The 14,700-nt window shown below is 41.1% G+C and overlaps 1 protein-coding gene across 1 annotated transcript in view; it reads right to left on the bottom strand.

Moving 5' to 3' along the window:
* Positions 1-14,442, bottom strand: part of LOC139582331 (cyclic nucleotide-gated channel beta-3-like) — a 33,900-nt gene extending 19,458 nt beyond the window's left edge. The window contains exons 1-11 of the mRNA XM_071412320.1: positions 14,103-14,442; positions 13,424-13,478; positions 12,608-12,737; positions 6,981-7,141; positions 6,456-6,758; positions 5,894-6,102; positions 5,444-5,494; positions 5,183-5,269; positions 4,858-4,922; positions 2,732-2,854; positions 1,792-1,933 (exon numbers count right to left, since the gene is read on the bottom strand). Of these exons, the coding sequence (XP_071268421.1) occupies positions 1,792-1,933; positions 2,732-2,854; positions 4,858-4,922; positions 5,183-5,269; positions 5,444-5,494; positions 5,894-6,102; positions 6,456-6,758; positions 6,981-7,141; positions 12,608-12,737; positions 13,424-13,478; positions 14,103-14,291 (1,515 nt within the window). The 5' untranslated portion in view covers positions 14,292-14,442. The remainder of the gene's footprint in view (positions 1-1,791; positions 1,934-2,731; positions 2,855-4,857; positions 4,923-5,182; positions 5,270-5,443; positions 5,495-5,893; positions 6,103-6,455; positions 6,759-6,980; positions 7,142-12,607; positions 12,738-13,423; positions 13,479-14,102) is intronic.
* Between the last annotated feature and the right edge of the window lie 258 nt (positions 14,443-14,700).

The following is a 14,700-nucleotide window of genomic DNA, read 5'->3' as shown; positions in this document are numbered from 1 at the left end:
CAAGGCTCATGGCACAGCCACAGCCTTGAATGGTGCCTCTGGAGGATCTGAGGTAGAGGTCTGTGACGACACAGATCTCATCCCAAAAGTCTGAGTTAGACTTGCCAATAGCTAAAAGATGATGCATCTCCAGCATCAAATCGGATTGGTAGGCAAGTAGTAAGGAAAAACGTTCAATGCTTGTACAGAACACGTAGACTTTTTGGCAGATAAATGCGAAAAATGTGTCCATCTTACCACAGAAGGAAGTGCCTTTCAGTGACGAGGCACTGGGGTTGAGGTGGTTGACCAGTGAGGGCTCGATCACCGGTTGGCAAAAAGTCAGGTTTGGACCTTGTCGGTCAAGGGTTTGTCCCAGTTACGTTTGGCTTCCGTCACACAAGCTGGGATGGATGAGAGGAGTTGCTTGCAACAATGTGAACGTAGCTACCAAGGAATTTGAAATTCAAAGAAATTTGGCTTGTCACCAAAAGCACTCACAAACTTTTACAGATGCACAATCGAGAGCATCTTGTCGGGCTGTATCACCGCCTGGTACGGCAACTGCTCCGCCCACAACGTAAGGCTCTCCAGAAGGTAGTGAGGTCTGCACAACGCATCACCGGGGGCAAACTACCTGCCCTCCAGGACACCTACACCACCCGATGTCACAGGAAGGCCATAAAGATCATCAAGGACAACAACCACCCGAGCCACTGCCTGTTCACCCCGTTATCATCCAGAAGGTGAGGTCAGTACAGATGCATCAAAGCAGGGGCCGAGAGACTGAAAAACAGCTTCTATCTCAAGGCCATCAGACTGTTAAACAGCCACCACTAACATTGAGTGGCTGCTGCCAACATACTGACTCAACTCCAGCCACTTTAATAATGGAAAAATGGATGTAAAAAATGTATCACTAGCCACTTTAAACAATGCCACTTAATATAATGTTTACATACCCTACATTACTCATCTCATATGTATATACTGTACTCGATACCATATACTGCATCCTGCCTATGCCGTTCTGTACCATCACTCATTCATATATTTTTATGTTCATATTCTTCATCCCTTTACACTTGTGTGTATAAGGTAGTTGTTGTGAAATTGTTAGGTTAGATTACTCGTTGGTTATTACTGCATTGTCGGAACTAGAAGCACAAGCATTTCGCTACACTCGCATTAACATCTGCTAACCATGTGTATGTGACAAATAACATTTGATTTGATTAGATTTTACCATTCGCCTCATGTGCTAGTAACTTAGCTAGTTAGCACAATGTTAGCTAAAGGAAGCTAGCGCTTTGTTGGACTTGCGACGAACAAAAGCATGTCTCTCGACCTAAAAAAAGCTAGCTAGACTTGCAGCGACCTAGCCAGGTTAGCTAAGCCTTGCAGCTAAGCTAGCCAAGTCTCAGTAGCTTGCCATGTACCACAGGAGACAAAAGGAAGAAAAAGTAGAAAAGCAAATTCTTACCCGAAGCGAAAACATTCCTTTCGGTAAAGTCACCCAACATAGAAGATGAGAACTGAAAAACCTGCTGTTGAGATTCAGGTCAATTCCACATGTGAGATATTGAAACTAATAATTGAAAGAGAACCGCCCACCCAGTTATTCACTACAACATCTATGCTATGGCTATGACAAAGACAGAGACTAGGTTGTGGTGTAAGAAACACTGCTAAGGTTAAGGTTTCCAGATGAATCATGGGGGAATGGGTGGCTTTGATTAGTTCAATAGGAGCTCTAGATCCTAGATGGGAAAGCCAATGGGAGATCTATCTGACTATGTCTCTTCCTGTTACCTGTCCAATCAAACTGGAGAACACGAAGACACCCACGAAAAAGTTTGACAACTGAAATGTAATCTCAAAGACTGTGTGGGGCTCGGGAAGACCACCGATGTTGATCAGACTGCGGACTGCGTAATAGTAACAACGCAAGTACCTGTAGAGAGGAGGGGGGTATTAGACAGGTATCTGCGTGTGGAGAGGGGGTGGCGTTAGGAGGGGTGCTAGTCTCTCTGCTCCGCAGTAGCTAGGTCATTTGATTGTGTGTTTTTGACCACCCTGGCACTGGATCAAAGGTTATGACAGGAGATGGGAAAAGTGTTAAAATTGTTGGGTGGAAAATCATTTTTGGGGGGCTTTCATATTTGAAGAGAAAAACTGCAACAAAAAAATCAAGAATTGTAGAAAAAAGGAAATTGTCAAACACCACAACAAAATAAAAGACAAAAATCTGACAAAAATCAAGCACACTAAGAAGACTACCTGGCCAAGAAAGATGGACAAAAAGAAGGCGCCGAAAAAATAGTTGGCCATCTGAAACACCTGGCCGAATAAGGTGTCGGGAAATGGCAACTCTGCGATCATCAGCAGGGATTTCTCCGCATAGAAGAAACTGCTCAGGTAACTAAAACAAAAAATACATAAGGCAGTCCAAATAGAGAAAAAAAGTATACATAGTCCAAAGTATGTCCAAATTATGTATATAGATAATCAACTACAAGTAACATGCATGGTCTCATTCTACTAATGTGTATAGCTTTAGAACAGTACTTCCTTACAGTATTGACATGGATATACAGTGCAAAAGTATATGACAAATGAACAAGTTGCAAATGACTAATATTATACAGTAGATACGGTCATGCAGTAACTAAAATTGAACAATAACTTGAGCTCTGCATAGGTGTGCACTGACAACGGGAGATATACAATTGAGTTGGTGTAATGTACATACGCGTTGCCTTTGCCAGTGTAGACCCATGTGGTCTTGCCGATGCCCTGGTAGGCCGAGGCCACGTAGTAGGCACAGGCGTTAAGGTGGAGCATGAAGAGCAGGTAGCCAATGGTGCGGACCACTCTTGTAACACAGAAAGCAAGGGTATATCACTTCAAGATACAGTACTAGTCAAAAGTTAGGACACACCTACTCATTCAAGGGTTTTTCTTTATTTTTACTATTTTTACATTGTAGAATAACAATGAAGACGTCAAAACTATGAACACATATGGTATCATGTAGTAACCAAAATATGGTTAAACAAATATACACCACCATTCAAAAGTTTGGGGTCACTTAGAAATGTCCTTGTTTTTGAAAGAAAATAAAAGTTTCTGTCCATTAAAATAACATCAAATTGATCAGAAATATAGTGTAGACATTGTTAATGTTGTAAATGACTATTGTACTGTACTGTAGCTGAAAATGGCGGATTTTCTATGAAATATCTATATAGGCGTACAGAGGCCCATTATCAGCAACCATCACTCCTGTGTTCCAACGGCACATTGTGTTAGCTATTCCAAGTTGATAATTTTAAAAGGTTTATTGATCATTAATAAACCCTTTTGCAATTATGTTAGCACAGCTGAAAACTATTGTGCTGATTACAACATTAACAATGTCTACACTGTATTTCTAATCAATCATCATCAATTTGATGTTATTTGAATGGACAAAAAAAAAAAAAATCTTTCAAAAACAAGGACATTTCTAAGTGACCCCAAACTATTGAATGGTAGTGTATGTTATATTTTATATTTTTCAAAGTAGCCACCCTTTGCCTTGATGACAGCTTTGCACACTCCAGGCATTCTCTCAACCGGCTTCATGAGGAATGTTTTTCCAACATTCTTGAATGAGTACCCACATATGCTGAGCAGCTGTTGACTGCTTTTCCTTCTTTCTGCGGTCCAACTCATCCCAAACCATCTCAATTGGGTCGAGGTTGGGTGATTGTGGAGGCCAGGTCATCTGATGCAGCACTCCATCACTCTCCTTCTTGGAAAAATAGCCCTTACACAGCTTAGAGGTGTGTTGGGTCATTGTCCTGTTGAAAAACAAATGATAGTCCCACTAAGCGCAAACCAGATGCGATGGTGTATCGCTGCAGAATGCTGTGGAAGCAATGCTGGTTAAGTGTGCCTTGAATTCTAAATAAATCACTGACAGTGTCACCAGCAAAGAATCCCCACACCATCCCACCTCCTCCTCCATGCTTCATGGTGAGAACCACACATGCGGAGATCATCCATTCACCAACTCTGCGTCTCACAAAGACACGGCAGTTGGAACCAAAAATTTGGACTCATCAGACCAAAGGACAGATTTCGACCAGTCTAATGTCCATTGCTTGTGTTTCTTGGCAATTCAACCATGAAGGCCTGATTCACGCAGTCTCCTCTGAACAGTGGATGTTGAGATGCGTCTGTTACTTGAACTCTGAAGAATTTATTTGGGCTGCAATCTGAGGTGCAGTTAACTCTAATGAACTTATCCTCTGTAGTAGAGGTAACTCTGGGTCTGCCTTTCCTATGGCGGTGCTCATGAGAGCCAGTTTCATCATAGCGCTTGATGGCTTTTGCGACTGCACTAGAAGAGCCACCCCTGTTAATTTAAATGCATTCCAGGTGACTACCTCATGAAGCTGGTTGAGAGATTGCCAAGAGTGTACAGAGCTGTCATCAAGGCAAAGGGTGTCTACTTTGAAGAATCTCAAATATAAAATGTATTTTGATTTGTTTTAACACTTATTTGGTTACTACACGATTCCATATGTGTTATTTCATAGTGTTGATGTCTTCACTATTATTCTACAATGTAGAAAATAGTAAAAACAAAGAAAAACCCTTCAATGAGTAGTTGTGTCCAAACTTTTGACTGGTACTGTAAATGTTGCTGTAAAAAGGAATATAGAAATGTACTGTATTTGATTGATTGGTTGTTTGTTTGATTGATTGAAGGGCCATCAGCTCACTGCTGACAGTCATGTCGGATTTCATCATATTTGGAGTTGGTACAGTATAAAGGATTGATTCTAGGCAAAACATAGGAATACTTAAGTTGTAAAGTTAGTGACATACCTCCAAATGTAGGCCTTGGACATGAGGCTCTCCAGACGATCACTGAACTCAAAGAATGTGTCCACCTGAAGAAGACCTCAAAATCAACACCCCAAAAGTAGCATAAAAAAGAGGACCACAATGAAAGTCTTTTTACGTTATTGTGTTTATCCTCGACTGGATTTGGTATATGTATCTGTTGCAGGGTTGTACATTTTTAAGCATTTTAAATTGTTAAATTGTCAAATAAAATCAAAAAGTAGCAAACATAAAACAGTAGAATCAGTGTTAACAGTTGAGACATGCTTGTTTCAGCATAAGATGACCATAACAGAAAATGCTTTACCTTTATCATTCGATTGAATCTGAAGATGGATTTGTATCCGAAATGGAAGCATAGCAAGTCTATGGGTGCCATTGATATCATGTCCATCTGAGAAAAGAGACAAATGAGTTACAGTAGGTGGTAACTCTGAAGCCCCTGCCTTGAAGACATTCAGAAAGAAAAAACGTTTTTTAATCAAATACATAAATGTTAGATGTTTGTGTTAAAGCCATGAAAAATGATCTACAGTTTACATAACAAACAATTACATCTTTGAAGTACCTTAAATCTCTCAGAGTTTCTGTAGTACGCTTTGGTTATAATCCTGTCTTTCTGAAAGACAGAACATTAAAAAGATGAAATCACATCTACCTTAGCAATGTTTATGCAGAATACCTGTTTACACAACTACTGCCAGTCCACTGCACATAAGTCTCATTTTGAATACCGGAAGACTGAAAGGGTCGACCTGTGTGGGGAAGTCTATCTGGTCTTTCTAAACACCTTATAAACCATATAATTATGAGATTTCATTGGACTATGGGAAAGACTGATACATTTATACACTGCTGCAAAACTTATGCAATGCAGGTATGCTTAAATTGAGCTGGAATTGTCATCTTGGCCATTTATTTTTCATATTTAATTGTTCATAAGTGTTCAAACTGTAACACTCACAAAATGCCCTCATAGTTTAAGGACAGTAGTAGTCCTACTTCCTGAGGGACTTACAACCACGTCCCCTCCTTTGACGAACTGCTTGCGGGCCTGGAAGAAGATTGAATCAATGAGATAGATGAAATCAGCCACAAGGTCCATGGCTATCCAGTAAGGGATCCACTCCGGGGTGTGGTAGGGGAAACACAGACGAGCCGTCATGAACCAGGTGTTGTAGTTGAAGGCCAGAGTCACCAGGGTGAGCCACACGATGTACGCACGATCTACAGAGAGAGGAGGAAAGGGAGAAAGTATGAGGAGAGAGAGACAGGAGGGAGAGCGAGAGAGAGAGAGAGAGAGAGAGAGAGAGAGAGAGAGAGAGAGAGAGAGAGAGAGAGAGAGAGAGAGAGAGAGAGAGAGAGAGAGAGAGAGCAAGAGAGGGAATCAATGTAAAAGCTACGGTGCAAGTAGCTGCAAGGCCCGAATCCAAACTCTTTACTATTACTGCATTAACACTGAAAAGGAACATACATTGCAATAAATCATCGTATTGCATGGTCAATTATTTACAAAACAATTTCAGTAGATGTTGCTTAGCAGTTTACCAGAGCAGCAGCAGTCGGCATACAGTACGTACCTGAGAATGGATCTATGGTGGATGGCAGCACTGAGTCCATCGCATCCTCAATAGGTTTTAGCCTCCTGTCAAGGAAGGCGGCAACTTCCTGGCCAAAAGTTGGTTTGACCACAGGCTCCGATGCTTTTGCTTCATCTTTCGCTTTTTGCTCTGCCGCTTTCTTTTCCGCCATCTCCTGCTTTTTCTTCTCTGCCGCCTCTTTCTTTTTTAAGTCTTCCTCTTCTTTCTTTATCCTATCTTGCTCTTCTTTTATTAGCCTCTCTTTAATTAATATTTCATAATCCTTTTTTCGATAAATGGGAGCTTGAGTAGAATAAAGAATTAAAACATTACAAAGTTACATCCTATGATAACCCATAGTCAACAAATATAGCTAAGGAGTCAGATAGATATTTTACACAAAACGGTGCTAAAGCTAACAGGTTTACTAAATAAACAACAAACTAAATATGTGTATCCGAATCCCTTATGACTCCCAATGAATCCACTTTATTTCTTATGACTACCTTGAGTGTGGAAACTTACTGACTGGAGGGCTGAATTCAGGTGAGGATGCGTGTGGGTCTATGAGCTTCTCTCTGTATATTTCTGTTCTCTCTCTCATCCTCTTCACTATGACCCGGAGCTGATCATCAGAGTACCTATTTACCACTATAGGAGGTGGTGGAGGAGGGGGAACTTCTTCTCTGGAATGGAAAATAAAATAACTTGACAGTGAGTTTCACCATTACTGCATCACAGAATAAGACTCCCATTACATTGCCCTTATTGCAGAATTATTTCAAAATACAGCTCTTTCAGAAAGATAACTGTGTCAACACTGTCTCAAGTTTTTATTCTGAGTGGCACTCTTTTTGTGCCAACTCATGCCAGAGCACAAACAGATCTGGGACCTCAGACAATATCTCAGTTTTGCTCAATTTCAACTGAATATGTTGGTGAAACACTATAAACGAATAAAGTGTTCCCTCTGCTGGAAAAAACACCACATTACACCCATGCTTTAAAAGGGAACTGCACCTGCTGATTTGGCCTCGTTTTTTGGTTTGCTCCTCAAGAAATGCTGACGACCATGACAGAAGCAAGATATGTTTTTTTAACTGATCTCATTGTTCTATCTGTGCCTACCATGAGTTGGCTTGGGGGTGTGGTTTGATGTGCGTGTTTCCTGGGTGTGTCCTTGCCACCAAGACACATATCTGTCAGAACCTTGCCTGCAGTTGTCTCCTGCCACTATATAACAACAAACAAACGCCCTGCAGGTTGATTTCAATAACTACAGGCAGATGTACAGTATGGTGAGATGTCGGATGAAGCTTTGAATAGGTCAGTAGCCTACAGAGTAATATGAGAACAATGACATTGCTTTATTTATGTGGACATTCTAAATTACAGTGACTTCAGAAAGTATTCACACCCCTTGACATTTTCCACATTTTGTTGTGTTACAAAGTGGGATTAAAATGGATTTAAGTCATTTTTTGTCAACGATTTACACAAAACACTCTGTCAAAGTGGAAGAAATATTCTAAAGAATATATATATAAAACTCAGCAAAAAAAGAAACGTCCTCTCACTGTCAACTGCATTTATTTTCAGCAAACTTAAAATGTGTAAATATTTGTATGAACATAACAAGATTCAACAGAGGAGATGGGTATGTTCCTGACAACTTGTCCGAGTTGAAAGAGACAGACTGGCTGGGCGACTTTGCGTTCGGTGTGGACATATTTGGGCATCTGAACGATCTAAATGTGAAACTGCAGGCAAATTGTATTTTTGTGCATGAACTGTATTCCTACGTGAAAGCATTCAATGCTTATGTTGTTCTCCAGACAAATGAGGAGCCGGTCTCTTGCTCATTTTCCGACACTGGCCATACTGAACGCGACCACATCGCAGTGCCGCACTGAGACAAACAGTAGCACTTCCATCGACCTGCATGCTGAGTTTTCCCGCCGCTTCTCGGACTTCACCAAGATTGAGACTGAGCTGGAGCTTGTTTCATGCCCCCTGTCTTTCGACAGTGAGAAAGCACCACCAGACACACAATTGGAGCTCATCGACATCCAACGTGACAGTGCTTTGGAGGGGAAGTACAAAAGAGCAACAATAGATCAGTTCTATGGCTCACTGAATGAAACACGCCCAAAGGATGCTTGTTTTATTCAGGTCCACATATGTGTGTGAACAAACGTTCTCAGTCATGAATTACAACAAATCCCATCACAGGTCAAATTTAACAAATTACCACTTGTCAGCTGTTCTGAGAATCTCTACATCAATGATGACACCAGACTTTGATACCATTGCCAAGAGAGGTGACCAGACCCATTGTTCATATTAAGACTCAAATAACCGTGACTGAGGTAGGCAAGGATTATGCTTTTTCATGGTGATGGTTATGCAGTGAGAATTATCCAGCAATGCACTTGGATACAGGTAATAACTAATGAGTCAGATTTGGGCTGAGGTGATTGGATAACTGTAAATATGGCTCACAATGGAGATAAGAATTGTTCCTTACTATGTTTTAAAAAACAGACCATTCCAAATTAAACGGATGCCCTTACCATATGTTTCACTCAAATTTGAGAATAGTTTTTTTTACACATCTGCTATTACATGTTGCATGTCTCCAGTCATGAAATATACAGTATATCCATTTTTAAGTTTGCATATTGTGACTACGTTTGATTGTACTTTACAAGGGTAGAGATGCAGGATCTGTGTGTGTTTTTGACTGTGTCTTTATAGTTAGAAATTATATAAATTTTGTAAAAAACATGAAAAATCTGTTCACAAAAACAAGGGTAGTGATGGTGCAAGGGTATAATTGTTCTGTAAGCATTTGTACACCTACAGTACACTAGTAGTTCCGTGTCAATTTGCAAATGAATAAAGGCTTCACATGTTTTGTCACGCATATAGTGTCCCTTCACTTGGTTTCAAAAACTCAATGTGGCCATTGAGCCAAAAGGTTGCCCACCCCTGGGTTATGGTATGGGCAGGTATAAGCTACGGACAACGAACACAATGTAATTATATTGATGGCAATTTGAATGTACAGAGATATCGTGATGAGATCCTGAGGCCCATTGTCATGCCATTCATCTGCCACCATCACCTCATGTTTCAGCATGATAATGCATGAAAATGTTTCAGCATGTTTCAGCATGAAAATGTCCCAGTTCTGGTTCTCCCGAGTGGCGCAGTTATCTAAGGCACTGCATTGCAGTGCTAGCTGTGCCACTAGAGATTCTGGGTTCGAGCCTAGGCTCTGTAGCAGCCGACCGCGACCGGGAGGCCTATGGGGCGGCGCACAATTGGCCCAGCGTCGTCCGGGTTAGGGAGGGTTAGGCCGGCAGGGATATCCTTGTCTCATCGCGCACTAGCAACTTCTGTGGCGGGCCGGGCGCAGTGCACGCTGACACGGTCGCCAGGTGTAAGGTGTTTCCTCCGACACATTGGTGCGGCTGGCTTCCGGGTTGGATGGGCATTGTGTCAAGAGACAGTGTTGGGTTGTGTTTCGGAGGACGCATGGCTCTCGACCTTAGCCTCTCCCGAGTCCGTACGGGAGTTGCAGCGATGAGACAAGACTGTAACTACTACCAATTGGATACCACGAAATTGGGGAGAAAAAAGGGGTGAAAAAAAATATTAAAAAATGAAAATGTCCAAGTTCTTGGCCTGCATACTCACCAGACAGGCCACAATCAAAAACTTGATCAACTCCATGTGAAGGAGATGTGTCGCGCTGCATTAGCCAATGGTGGTCACACCAGATACTAACAGGTTTTCTGATCCATGACCCTACCTTTTTTTAAGGTATCTGTGACCAACAAATGCATATATGTATTCCCAGTCATGTGAAATCCATAGATTAGAGCCTAATGAATGTATTTCAATTGACTGATTTCCTTATATGAACTGTAACTTCTTTGGAATTGTTGCATGAATGAATGAATGAAGGACATTTTATTTTCGTGTCAAATTACCAATTGGCAACCCATCACTTAAGGGATTAATTGACAATTAAACAAACATTACAATGATTCACTATGGGAATTAAATTATAATTTTTCTTCCGGTATTCGCTGCATTACAAAAAAATACAATACATCAATACATAATAGTAAATAAGGTTATCCAAACAATAACTACATCCCTAGAGCAGTACAATAATATCCATACATCCATACATACCATATACAGACCAATAAATACAGAAAAAAATAAACAGAAGTCACTTGAACCCAGTCTGACACAAAGAGAAGATTCATAAGGTAGACAAGCCTATTCACAATCTATATACACACACCATTAACCACATAGAAGTATAAATATTTTTACTATTGAATTATAGGTAGCCCTTTTTCTTTAATTCCAGGCTTTATCTAAATATTCCGCAAACGGTAATACACAATGGACAAAAAAACATTTCAATTTCTCCTCATCACTCAGCCACATAATGCCAGGGTATATCTTGTGTGCTTTCTGGAATAAGAGCAAGTGTATATCATGGTAGAAAGGGCAATAGAGGATAAAATGTTTTTCATTCTCTATTTCTTCGAGGTCACAATAATTATATAGTCTTTCCTCTTCCATTTCACCACAATACCGACCTGTTTCATTACGCAGAGACAATATCCCTGATTTTACCTGTTTCAATACGCAGAGACAATATCCCTGATCTGACCTGTTTCAATACACATAGACAATATCCCTGATCTTACCTGTTTCAATACACAGAGACAATATCCCTGATCTGACCTGTTTCAATACACATAGACAATATCCCTGATCTTACCTGTTTCAATACGCAGAGGCAATATCCCTGATCTTACCTGTTTCAATACACAGAGACAATATCCCTGATCTTACCTGTTTCAATACGCAGAGACAATTTCCCTGATCTGACCTGTTTCAATACGCAGAGGCAAATACTCTGATCTGACCTGTTTCAATACGCAGAGACAATATCCCTGAACTTACCTGTGCACGTTGCGATCTCTTGTTGTGTTTTTATATTTTTGATCGGTATAAAATGCAACATTTTGGGTTTGGCTTTAAAGTGTTATTTTTCCTTAGTCCACTGTTGATACAGCCCCAACATGTTTTGCGTGTCAGCAGTCAAGTTTTCAAGATATTGGACTCTCAAGAACCAAGTGTCACCGCCACATGCTTCTTGAAAGTCCATTTCTTGAACACTTGACTGCTGACATGCAAAACATTTTAGGACTGAACAGTGGTATAATGAAAAAAATACCAGAAGAGGGTTTTTGAGTGGATTACCCTTTAACAAGCAATATTAGTGTGCAAAGCCAATGGTATTTAATTTTTTTAACCTTAATTCTATTCATACTTTTCTACTACCCCTGTAGCCAAATGTTCCATATTTATTTTTGTATAGGCCTTAATGTTCTGCAAAACACACTCAGTCATCACACAGTGTAGGCTAGAACTACAAGTAGGCTATATCAGCTGATCACCGCAAATGTTGGCTATATCTCAACTAGTTAACTAGGCTGTGCTGTCAAAACAAGCAAACTAGTCTTTACTTGATTTGAATTTGTTCAGCTACTGACAAACAGTCAAACTGCAGTTGCATCAACATGACTAAAGGGCATTAATGACATTAATACTGGATTTGTTTTAATTTTTTTGTTTCATAGCCTCGCTAACCATAAGCAGCTCCAGTGAGCTTCGATCAGCTAATCTTCTTATCTCGTTTCAGCTCCTCTCTCTCTCCTTTAATCTGCATGTTTCTTTGCTGTGGGATATAGATCCTATAGATCACGCTTGTGTTTGTCTCACACGGACTGAGAGATCTTCTCCACTCTCTGTGTCAGCCTTGATAAGATTATTAATTTGATACTGATTTGGTGTTAAGATCTCTTGGGAGGTGGCCATTTTGGAAGGGGTTCAAATTCGGTCATCATGTGTGGTTCAAGAGAAGGTGAGTAGGTTACTTTCACTCACACTCTTCTCCTTAAGGGTGTTATCAATATTTACTATACATACTGTAAGTAAGTGCCAGTGTTGGAAGTTGAAGAGAGCCTTCTATGGAGAGTTACCAAAGCCATAACCAAATCTCCAGCTATAAATGAGAGACTAATGGAGAATGGTACTACACAAGGTACTGCACTTACCCCTCTGCTCCCTCCTGGCCAGGGTTGGCTGGGGTAGCGGCTGGGGCTGTAGCTGGAGCCGCAGCAGATGCTGGGGCAGTGGCTGGGGCCGGGGCAGTGGCTGGGGTCGGGGCTGGGTTATGTGCAGGCTCTGCAAAGACAGGCGGGGATGGCAGTTTCAATCAAGGTGTACAAAGAAAACCAGAGAAACAAACAATATATACCAGGTCTAAGAGGCATACTGATGTCTTTATTTAATAAGAGAAATCCATAAAATAACTATCAACTATTTAATCTGCCACAGAAATATCTAGACATGAAATTTTGGGGTGTATGAGCCTTTGTGAGGAGCTTCCTAAGTAGTTTCCTGCATGGTCACAACAGAAAGGAGATGGGGGACATGGGGGGCCTTCTCTGTGACCAGTCTTGTGAATCTTGGGCATCTGCTACAGTAACAGACTGGACGCTAATGCATTAATGCAGATGAACCAATGTGACCATTGACCTGCATAGCTTTAACTTCTTGCTCACCTCGCTGCTCCACTTAAAGTATAAACAGACAGTTGAGCTGTCTATATCCAACTACAATAGCTAACCAGCCAAGACATGCCCCCACCTCAGCCTCACAGTAAACTAAAACATACAGCACAACAACCAGCATTTTGAAATAAGCTGTGTTTTTGTTTGCTTGTACCTTGTCAGTAACAGCTTGCCTTACAAGGACAGTAAAAAGCTCAAACTATATTTAATCAAGCATAAACATGATCCAAAATATTCAGTAGCTAGCTCTAAGCAATGAGAAGCAGCAGGAATGAGCCAACAGTCGAGTCTCTTTACCTGCTGGTTTGTCCTCTTTCTTGGCCCCATTTTCTTTATCTGCAGGCTTATGTTCCTGCTGAGATGAGTAACATTGCCTCAAAGTCAAACTCTCATCTTCATTATTCAAGTCATAGTGATTAGAGGACATTTTAATTTAGAAGACAATTTCCAACAGAGGGAGTAGATCTACCATTCAGCAACAAAACACTACTCGTGATAGACAGTTTCAAATTAAGGTCTAATCATAATGCAATGAATTTGAATGTGCCTTTAAGTAATGAACAATTGATATGGGACAAATGAAAGAAAAAAACAACAATCATGATTCAATTGTTTTTTTGCCTGAAGAATAGAAACACATGGAGAATTGATTGCTACAAGTAAAGCATTGGAATCCAGAGTGCAAATCTCATAGCAAAAACATGATAATGCAAAATGAAATTGCTTGATATTTCTGAATGTTGGTCCTTACAAAATGTGACGAGGAAACAGAAATGAAAAAGACAGGGAAAAAAATATTGCAAAAAAAAAATTCGGATAACCATTATTAACATAAGCATTACTTCGTCCAAGCATCATTGGACAGTGATAATCATTCAGCTACACTAGCCTACAAAATGTTGTTAGTATGCTGCATATAACACAATGGATCAGCCTAATGCTGCTACAGTATTGGGATGGACCAGTGGTATCTTACCTTAGCAGGTGCAGGAGCTGGGACTGTGGCCAGGGCTGGAGCAGGGGCCGCGCCTGGGGCAGGGAACACGGCTGGGGCAGGGACCGCGGCTGGGGCAGAGGCCGTGGCTGAGGCAGAGGCCGGGGCTGGAGCAGAGACCAGGGCTGCTGGGGGTTGGGGGATAAACATCCTCTTCAATTTGCCGAACATGGCTGTATAGCTGGGTAGCTAACAGACTCTGCTGTGGACAGAGGTGGGGGTAGTGAGTTCCCCTCCAAGCCTTTCCCTTCTGTTCTCTTCTCTCTCTGTCTCTCTATGTCATGCTCAGCAGCAGCTATACAGTCCTCTAGGTTGCTGTCCCCATAACCTGCGGACCTCTGATGGAATTAGACCTCTGATGCTGTTATACCCACTAATGCAGAACACTAATACACCCTCTGAGGCAAGCAGCCCCCACTTTAGGGGCCGGCCTGGCAGGGTGTGTAAGTCCATTGCCAGCTATCATAATAAGAACAAATTGGCTTTGTAAGTCACCACCGAGGTGGGGGTGGGAATCAGGATAATCTCTGAACACTGAAAGTACAATACAGACTATCTGCCAGACTCAAGAAGTTGTCCC

This window comes from Salvelinus alpinus, chromosome 8 (assembly GCF_045679555.1).
Source record: "Salvelinus alpinus chromosome 8, SLU_Salpinus.1, whole genome shotgun sequence".
NCBI classification, from domain to species: Eukaryota; Metazoa; Chordata; class Actinopteri; order Salmoniformes; family Salmonidae; genus Salvelinus; species Salvelinus alpinus.
This window is presented reverse-complemented; position numbering and strand designations above follow the sequence as displayed.